The sequence below is a fragment of the Podarcis cretensis genome, assembly GCF_951804945.1.
Source record: "Podarcis cretensis genome assembly, chromosome: 7".
Classification (NCBI taxonomy): domain Eukaryota; kingdom Metazoa; phylum Chordata; class Lepidosauria; order Squamata; family Lacertidae; genus Podarcis; species Podarcis cretensis.
In genome coordinates, this window is record NC_137176.1 from 90,164,343 (window position 1) to 90,174,434 (window position 10,092).

Sequence of the window (10,092 nt, forward strand, 5' to 3'; positions counted from 1 at the left end):
AATAATGGAACACAATGAACAAGATTAGGTTTTGGCTTTACATACATATTTTGCACCTGTAACCTTGCCCCCGACTCTCCCTCACAAGAGGAACACCATCAAATCTCTCAATGAGAACTTGATGGTGAATTAGCAAGCTCCCATTGGTTAGAAGCCATTGGTGGAGTAAAAAAAGACAGTGATCTTATTGGTCCACTCCCTAAAGAACCCCAGAACTATAATGTCACATAGGTGTCATTCCAATTAATGCCTGAAGAGTTAGTGGGGTGGTGGTCAAGTGACAGAAGAAAATGATATTTAGGAGTCTCTGAAAGTCCACCATCTTCTTCAGGTTAGCATTCATTTATTCATTTATTTATTTTTAAATGTAATTGTCCTGTCCCTGAATATTCTTCTTTAGACAGCTGAAGGTGTTTAGCGCCTTCTTAGCTGTGAGCTGCAAGATATCAGAATATGGCAATATGAGATGATTTGGCACATTGACGTACATTTATAGACAGTCAGAACCTACACAAGAGCTGTAGGCCAAGTAGTTTTGGAAGAAAGAAGAAACAAAATCCAAAACCATCTCCAACCCAACCTGTTTGACAGGTGGAATATGAAGTGAAACTTCTTTGAACATCAAAAAAAGTTTTGGTTCAATGCACACTGCATGTGTGCATGTCTTTGCTTCCTAGTTAGCTCAAGAAAGAAAGAAAAATGGGAGCAGCCAAGCAGCAAAGAAATGGACTTCCTTGTGGTTCTTCTGGCCTGTGTGAGATGCTGGACATGCCCATTCATCTCGTACCTGATTGCCAGCTGTCCTAAGGCTACTGCACCCACCTGGCCATTCAGCCAAACATATTTGATTCCAATGTGCTTTTCTGAACATAAAAGTGTTCAAAAAATCTTCAGCTTTGACTGCCCAAGCTCCATGGACAGTGGAGTTCTCTTTGGCCAGTAGAGTTCTCAGGATATAATGGACTGAGCTCTTAGATAATCTGAACAGGAAATGAATTTTTACCTTACCTCCCTGCCCTGCCCCACAAAAACCTCATTGTCACCCACAGTTACAATCAATAAGCAACACCCCAGTTACAGTATCCCCTTCCTTAGTGGGGTCCTGCATTCAAGTTCTTCAGACCTTCAGCCACCCTTCATGCCCCCAATCCCATAAATCATATTGCTATAGTTGTCGCTTTGAGTCTTTGCAGTTTCCGCAATGAGTGTGGTCCCTGGGACACATTTTCCCCTTTGGCTGGTTGCATCATGTATAGATGTGGCTTTTCTCTGCCCTCATAGCTGAAGCATCTTTTCTGGCATGTTGGCACGGTTGGCATTTTCTTCCAGATGTCGATCTTTCTGAGATGCACTTTCATAGGTGCCAGCTGCTTGCCAACATGGGAGTGATGACTCAAGCAATCAAGGAGCTGACTCTGTCTATCTTCAGAAGGACAACAACTTCCTGCAATAAAGGGATGTGAAGGTTAGATGGTGAATTGGGAAAATGGAGAGAAGATCTACAGAGGTTTGGGGTGTCAGAGGAAGTAGACCCTGAAATACTAGCTGCTGGGAATGGCAGGTGAGGAGCTGCTGCACTCAGGTTCTGCTTGTGAACTTCCCATGGCCATCTCTTTGGCCACTATGGAAACAGAGTGCTGAACAATCACCAAACAAAGGGGGATTTGCAACGTCATAGTTGCAAAGCAGCGTTTCAGAACACAGGAAACTAAATGTATCCTTTGAGTGGGAAGGACTCATTAATAGGGATTAATAGGTACAATGGGCATTCAGAAGTTGGCGTCTGCTGGGGTTGAACTAGAATTAAGCCGTGATTGCAGACAGCTATTTACCTTCTCCAAGTGATCTCCGAACAGGAGCTGCAGGAGCTTTTCGGAATCTGACGTCCATCCAGCCCGACTGCATGATGGGACTTTCTGAGCCGCCCTTCTGCCTCCATCTCTGCTCCACATGCAATTCAAGAAGTGCTTCGCTCCCAACCGCTTTTGAATGAGTCACTGCAAAAAAAAAAAAAAGACAGAAAGCGGAACATGAGTTGTGAGCCAGATCAGCTTCAGCAACACAATGTACCTTTGCATTAGCTATTGTTCCCCTTCTCTCTGTGAGCTCCAGCAGCAATTCTTGGTCTGAATGAGCATCACTCTGACAGCAGACTGTCCATAGCTGGGCATATGCTTATGCATGGCAGCTGGAGATCTGCCTGTTCTCTAGGAATGAATGCTCCCTATTTTGCTTTTGACTCTTTCAGAAACTGGAAGAACTGACTATTTTTGCTTTCTGCAAACCACTCAAATGATCCTGGGGAAGGGTGCGGGAGGAATCATACTTGGAAGCTGATAGGGTGCTAAAAAGCCTTCCCCTATCCAGAACATGAAAGGCAGAGTGATAAGTCAGCTCTCAAGTATACGGATAGGGAGATTAGGTTAGGCAACTGCTGGGGTTTCTTCTAACTCTGTCTTGTAAAACAGGGGCCTCCAACAAGGTGCCCTCCAGATGTTAGTGGACTACAACTCCCATCAACCCCATCAAGTCCAGCAACATCTAGAGGGCACCATGTTGACTACTCCTGCTGATGGCGGGAGAGAGATTTCACTAACCCAAGTCCATACATCCTCTCTAAAGATATTTGCTTTCTCCTAGCAACATCAGTCCTAGATTTAAGCATCTCTTCTGCAAATTGACGTGGACCACAGTTCATAAGTCCTGTTTGTAAATGGCATCTTTCCACTTCCCTAATTATCCCTACCCACCCATATCTGACTTTGATACAGCTGAACTTTGTTTCTCCAAGTTTAAAGGCTATATTTGTCAACCCTACTGGCATAAAGTCAATGAGCTGGGGAGATTTGTATCTTACCTGTAGCCTGTGGGAAGAAGTCGCACCCTGAAGGCTCTCAGAACGGTTGGGGTGATATCTTGCTCTTCACTACTTCTCTTGCATCGGTGGAACCAGGAGCAAGTCTCCGTGCAAGTTCTGTCTTCTTCTAGTCATATGGTCTAGCAAGCCATTCTTAAAGGCTACAGCTGGTTCCTTCCTTCAGTTCTACGACTGTAGAGGGCGCAGACTTTCTGTAGCAGAGACTTCATGCTTCATGTTTCATTTTTTTCCTCTCTCCAACTACCAAAGTTTCTCAAAGTTGCCTGTCTTTTGCTTCATTGGGGAAAGCTGTTTAACTTTCATTATTTAGAAAAATTCTCAAAGGTGTTCAATGCATGTGCCTTCTCTATCTTCTTGGTGTAGAGATTAAGGTGGCATGACTTCTTAATTCAAGTTGTGTTTGTATACAACTAACCCCTGTACAACTTTAGAGTGCTTTTCGTTCTTTCTTTTTAGGATCTTAATGTGAGTAGGTGCCCCACCCTCGCAAAGCCCTATCTTCCCAAAATCTAGAATGTAGAGGAGCAAATCATCAGGCTCATTGCCACTCTTGAATGTGTGGCTGATGATCCTTCTGGAGCTGAAAGACCTGAATGCCCAAGTCAAAGCCAAAGAGAATCCAGAGGTCCACTTGGAGATGGAAACATGAGAGTTGGGTGAGAGCAGGGGATGGGTTAATTTGATGGCTGAAACTCCTGCTGAAGTCCTTTAGGACCTCCCCAAACTTGGTAAAAGTTCCCTTCCCCTATCTGTTTGGAGCTCAGCTGAAAAGTTGGAAGAAGCAGGAGAAAGAGGGGAAACCAATAGCTTTCAAGAGAGTTAGTGAAAGTCCACTGATGGTTCCCACAAGCGGGGAGGAGAATGTCTGGAAGGAAAAGCACCTTGAAGGAAAGGACTGATGTGAGCGAGAAGGAAATCCTTCTGTCACGCCCGATGAAATTCCCGGGGAAGCTGTGCCCCAGGAGGTGTGGCTGCCTCTGCCACAACGAAGAGGCTGGTTTGTCTTTCTGACATAGTCCAGTCCTTGCAATGGCTTTTTAAAAAGAAATCCTCAAAAGAGCCATCCATTATCCAGCTTGAACCATCTTGAGTGATTCAGGCTAGCCACGCTCTCAGCATGGTTGATCTTGAAGAAAATTAGATTTTCCTCCTACCGGTCATTAGGCTGAGTGTATCTTCAGACCCACCATGGCTGAAGTTCTCAGATGAAAGGAAACCGCCTTCCTAAATAATCCACCAACCCCCTTCTTTGTCATACCTGTTTCACACTACTCTGCTCATATCACTGTGGTCGGGACAGAAACCTCAGGTTGAGTTCCGTCACTAGCGATAGGGCTGGCAGTGGTGGAGGGAGGGAGGCTTTCCAATGAGTCCCTCAACTCAGGGGTCCTCTGGGGACTGGGCTCCTCAGAGTTGTCAAAGTTGACCTCAACTTCCTTGCCCCTCTGAATCAGCTGTTCTAAAGTTTTGGGGTAAGGGTGGCTGAGGAAGCGTTTGAGTTTGGGCTGGAGGGTCCCTACCACATACTGGATGACCTCCTCCTCCTCAGCATCAACGTAGAGGGTCTGGTAGAGGTCCCTTTTGCGCCAGAGAAACTGATCTAGGGGTTCTCCATCCTTCTGAGGGAGATCCAGCTCTCTCTTAATGGCATCCCTGGTCAGGGTGCCCTCGCTATACTGAAGGAACTCCTTCTTGAACTCCAGCCAATTCTTGACGGAGTCCTGCTTATACTCCCACCACTTTTTGGCTGGCCCATTCATGTGGTTCTCAATCTGAGAGAGCCAGTACTCCTCAGTGCCACCCACCTGCTTCAGATAGTCCTCCAAGTGAGTCAGGAACTCCCTGGGGTCCTCAAAAATCTGGGTCTCCACTGGGGAAGGTGGAGTATCTTCTGAGACAGAGACCCACTGGTAGGAATCATGGGACTGAGGCACGATAGGGACATCCCCGGTAGGAGGAGGTGTCAGGGCATACATCTGGCTCATGTCTAGGGCATAATCATAAATCTCCCCTTCACTGGGCCTGATCTCTGGGCCTCCCACCCCTACCGAGACAGTCTGCCTGTGGTTGTCTCCATGGCAGTACTTCGCCCCACCAGACTCGAGTCGGTCAGCCCACTTCTCCAGGCGGAAGAACACTTCCTTCCAGACATTCATCTCTCTCTTGACCCACCTCTCCAAGTGAGCAATGGTCTCCTGGCATCTAGACAGGCAGGCCTTGATGGACTTCTTCCACCTCTGGTTCTCAGCAGCCGAGGGGACATGGTCCTCAAGGTTGTTCTCAAGTTTCCCCACCGACTTCTGCAGGCCTTTCAGCTCCCGCTCCACCTGCTTTGACACCTCAGTCAGGAGATGCCGGTGGGTCCTCCTGACGTGGTCTAGCATCTCCGCCCTGCACTTCCCTATCTGGAGGATCACATTGGGCTTGTTGTTATTGGCCACACTGCGGTGGCCCTGGAAAGAGTGGAGGTTCACCTGGTTGATGTTGTCCAACTGCATGTTTCCTAGCTGTGGGCTAATCAAGCTTTCGCCCCTTTGACAGACTCTCTCCAAAAGTCGCAACCACCCAGTCCAGAAATGGACTACCTGTTTCCCCTGCAAATTACAAACACAACCAAATCAAGAAAATCACCCTGGGAAGTCTTGCCGTCCAACTGCCCTTGTGCTACAGCCAAAGTCCAGGACAAAAAAAAGTTATCTTCAGTGTTTGGTCCTTCCTCCGTCTCCCAGGAGTCCTTAATCCCCGAGCTGAGCTGTCGAGAACTTCCCCAGCAAGCGGTGATGCTCTCCGCTGTTGCCTGTGTCTTTCCTGCTGCTGCTTCCTTGCTTTCGAGTCTTCCTAGAACTTCACGCTAACAAGTGTCTGAATCTCTCTCTCTCTCTCCTCTGCTTAGCTGGAAAACAGAGAGCTATTTGCTTTCTCTCTGTGATGTGCCACTAGCTCAGACGGATCCCTATACTTATACACCACACACCTCCCTATGTGGGTGTAGCCAAGCCTCTGTGCTCATCGGCATCTTGCCGCTGATTGGAGGAGAAGGATTCAGTGGAAAACACAGCTCCTGGCAAGCATCTCTCTCTCGCTCGCCCTCCCCGGCTCCCTTTAGCTTCTCCCACCCCCTTCCACACACCCCCAGACTTGAGGCGAGAAGCACTTTAAAGGTTCTGGAGACAGTTGGATGGATGGATGAGTAATTCCTACCTTTTTCTCATCACCCCTTTCAGCTCCCCCTTTCTCTCCCTCTCCACTCTCCCCCAAAAGAAAAGGTCTTATTCATCTCCCGACCCTTTATCCATAAAGGCCCTTTTTGCAAAGGTCCTCAGACCCCGAAAAACCCCGTGGCACGAGGGAGATGGCTTAAAAGCTCCCTGTGTCACACACCCTCTGCTGGCCAGCTGTGGGTTGCTCACCCACCTGCCCCCACACATGACACACTCACCTGCACCTGTGCAACCCCTCATTATTAGAGGCTAAGGGGTCAATGGCTGAGCAAAGTGGAAAAGGACACGGTTTTATTTTCCAAATGGGAGGTGGGAATTTTGCCTCCAGCCGTTTTCTGTTATGCAATCGTACCCAATATATGGGGGGGGGGTTAGAAGGGGGGAGAGCTGTCAATATGCTGCAGGTTAAAACCGGGGGGGGGGGGGGGAGAGAGAGAGTCCTACCCTTCCAGGGTTTCCAGCCAATTAAGTCCGCCCATCTCAAAGCTTTCCACTTACTAAGCTTGAATCAGTTGCTTAATCACACAGTGCAGCCCACAGACGCAGATGAAGCTCACACTCGTTGATGAAGCAGGAAGCCGAACCATAAAAGGAAACCGGGGGTTTACATAACCAGGAGATAAAGAGATTCCCTTTCTGGAAAAGGAGATTGAGGCAGTGTGTGTGTGTGTGTGCTTCCCCTCCGGAACTCCAGCCCGTCATTCAGATGCAGGGCTGGGATGACAGGGTGGTGATGATACATTTTTAGGATTGGGGGGCTGCTCCCTGGAACTTACTAAGCAAGGTTGGAGGGTTATGTAACTTGGTGAGTACTTACCAGGACACCCCCTCCCTCCTTCCCACTCCCCAAAATGCACGATTTGCTTAGCCTCTGTTCTGGGTGGAATCAGTCGATCAAAAATAGCCATAGGGCTGAATTTGCATTGGGTCTTTCAGGTGTGTTTGGAGGAACATGGAGTCTCTTTTATCTAGGGTGGTCAGGATGTGGGGTGACAGGTGGCCTAGGTTTGCTAGGGAACTGAACCCGGCAATTTCTGCTTTGCGAATTTTCGATACAGATTGTACCCTTTGCGATGGACTCTTAGGCATGCAACATCTGATTTGGGGAAGGGGCGTTGGAGTGAAGGAATATTCTGTAGAGTTTAACTGAATTCCAGGTCCCTCTCTGTGTGTTTTTGTTTTTGTTTTGTAGGGGTCTCTGACACCCTAGGACCAGGCCGGGTGTGAACGGTCCCATTCTATCTCCACGTGCTGCTAATTTTGTGGAAGGAAGAACACCCAACACAGCTTAGGAGCTCAGTTATGAATTCTGCATTTCTGCCATTACTTTTGTTGTTGTTTAGTCATTTAGTCATGTCCGACTCTTCGTGACCCCATGGACCAGAGCACGCCAGGCACTCCTGTCTTCCACTGCCTCCCGCAGTTTGGTCAAACTCATGCTGGTAGCTTCGAGAACACTGTCCAACCATCTCGTCCTCTGTCATCCCCTTCTCCTTGTGCCCTCCATCTTTCCCAACATCAGGGTCTTTTCCAGGGAGTCTTCTCTTCTCATGAGGTGGCCAAAGTATTGGAGCCTCAGCTTCACGATCTGTCCTTCCAGTGAGCACTCAGGGCTGATTTCCTTCAGAATGGAGAGGTTTGATCTTCTTGCAGTCCATGGGACTCTCAAGAGTCCCAGGAACGTTAGCTGACTCGGCTAAACCCCTTCGTGTTACAGAATTGAGACTCCTTAAAGGGGCAGCAAAATAGATCAGGTGAACACACCTAGTGAAATGGATCAATTCACCCAGTTTTAAAATGCCATAGGGATTTATTCCAGATGTGCACCTCAGTGGTTGCTGGACAGATCACTTTGGAGGCAGCAATACTTCTGAATACAAGTTGTTAGAAACCACAGGAGGGAGAGAGGGCTCTTGTGCTTGAATCCTGATTTGGGGTTGGACTAGATGGGCCATTGGCTTGATACAGCAGGCGCTTAGTGAAGGTACATTCTTTCACCTTTGGTGGACGTGCCCAAAGATTAAGGCTTTCTGGGAGATGATATATAATGAAATGAAAAAGGTATTTAAATATCCCTTTCTGAAGAAACCAGAGGCCTTTCTCCTGGGCATGGTCAGCCAATTGGTGCCAAAGAAGGATAGAAATTTTTTTATGTATGCTACAACAGCAGCAAGGATACTTATTGCAAAGTATTGGAAGACACAAGATCTACCCACCCAGGAAGAATGGCAGATGAAGGTGATGGATTACATGGAACTGGCGGAAATGACTGGCAGAATCCGAGACCAGGGAGAAGAGTCGGTAGAAGAAGATTGGAAGAAATTTAAAGTTTATTTACAGAAACATTGTAAAATTAAGGAATGTTAGAAGGATGTTGGAATGAAGCTATGTGGTTTTAGCAGTAATGTTATAAAGGATTAAGTAAAAATGGATTGTTAACAGGTCAGAATGTAAAGTTACAATATATTAAGATAAATTAGTAAGATAAAAACAAAGAAGGAAAGGATTTGCTGAAACAACTAATGAACTAGAATACAAAAAAGGGAGGTGTGAGGAGGTCAAGGAAATAAGCAAATGATAGATAAGATATGGAAAGATGGATTTGTTTTTAATTGTTTTTTTTTGTTTTTTTCTGTATTTTGTATTTTCTGTTTTTCTTTTTCTTTCTGTTTTATTCTTGAAACTTCTTGAAACACCAATAAATATTATTTTTTAAAAAAAAAATACAGCAGGCGCTTAGAATCATAGAATTGTAGAGGGATCCCAAGGGTCATCCAGTCTAATCCCCTTCAGTGCAGGAATCTCAGTTAAAGCATCCATGACAGATGACTATCCAGGGCAGCTGTTTATCAGCTCCACCTGGTAAGCAGGCTGAGACCCTACCTGCCCACGGACTGCCTTGCCAGAGTGGTGCATGCTCTAGTTATCTCCCACTTGCATTACTGCAATGCACTCTACGGTGGGGCTACCTTTGAAGGTGACTCAGAAACTACAACTGATCCAGAATGCGGCAGCTAGACTGGTGACTGGGAGCGGCCGCCGAGACCATATAACACTGGTCCTGAAAGACCTACATTGGCTCCCAGTACGTATCCAAGCACAATTCAAAGTGTTGGTGCTGATCTTTAAAGCCCTAAACAGCCTCTGAAGGAGCATCTCCACCCCCATCGTTCTGCCTGGACGCTGATGTCCAGCGCTGAGGGCCTTCTGGCAGTTCCCTCATTGTGAGAAGCAAAGCTACAGGGAACTAGGCAGAGGGCCTTCTCGGTGGTGGCACCCGCCCTATGGAATGTCCTCCCACCAGATGTCAAAGAGATAAAAAACTACCTGACATTTAGAAGGCATTTGAAGGCAGCCCTGTTCAGGGAAGTTTTTAATGTGTGACATTTTAATGTCTTTTTAATCTTTGTTGGAAGCCGCCCAGAGTGGCTGGGGAAACCCAGTCAGATGGGGGGGGGGGTACAAATAATAAATTATTATCATTATTATTATTATTATTATTATTATTATTATTATGCTCAGAAACCTCCAAGAAAAGAAAACCTTATGTTCTTTTCTAACAAGTCAACTTTGGACTCTTGTCTGAGACCAGGGAGCTTCAGGAATCCAGTGTTTGTGAATTCCAGTATGACATGAGCTGATTCAGTCTTTTGCATCAATGTGCATATTTGTTAATTGCACATAGAAAACTCCTCCATGGAGCTCAAGGTTATCCGTAATCACATTTTATACTCACAGCAACCCTGTGAAGTAGGTTGAACTGGGAGTAAGTGACTCATTAAAGGTCACCCAGTGGGCTTCATGGTTGAGTGGTGCTTTGAACCACATACATATCTGTGACTCCTAATGCAGATTTCAAAATAAAACAGGTTTCAGAGACTGGTGTAAGAACAGGTGTGAAAGGAAAACTGGATTGAAAATAGATTGATCCAAATGAGAGCCTTCAAATCCTGAAATGGGTGCAAACCCTGAAACAGACAGTTGTCCTGGAGT

General features: G+C 46.5%; 1 protein-coding gene across 1 annotated transcript; it reads right to left on the bottom strand.

The window, feature by feature from the left end:
• Positions 1–3,183: 3,183 nt before the first annotated feature.
• On the bottom strand, positions 3,184–5,941 carry ARC (activity regulated cytoskeleton associated protein). Its single transcript, XM_079983884.1, has one exon. The coding sequence runs from the start codon at positions 5,374–5,376 to the stop codon at positions 4,156–4,158; it is 1,221 nt and encodes a 406-aa protein (XP_079840010.1). The 5' UTR covers positions 5,377–5,941; the 3' UTR covers positions 3,184–4,155.
• Between the last annotated feature and the right edge of the window lie 4,151 nt (positions 5,942–10,092).

What these genes read in the sequence shown, in the direction of transcription:
- ARC (XM_079983884.1), bottom strand. Translation starts at nt 5,376, where the DNA reads ATGCAGTTGGACAACATCAACCAGGTGAACCTCCACTCTTTCCAGGGC.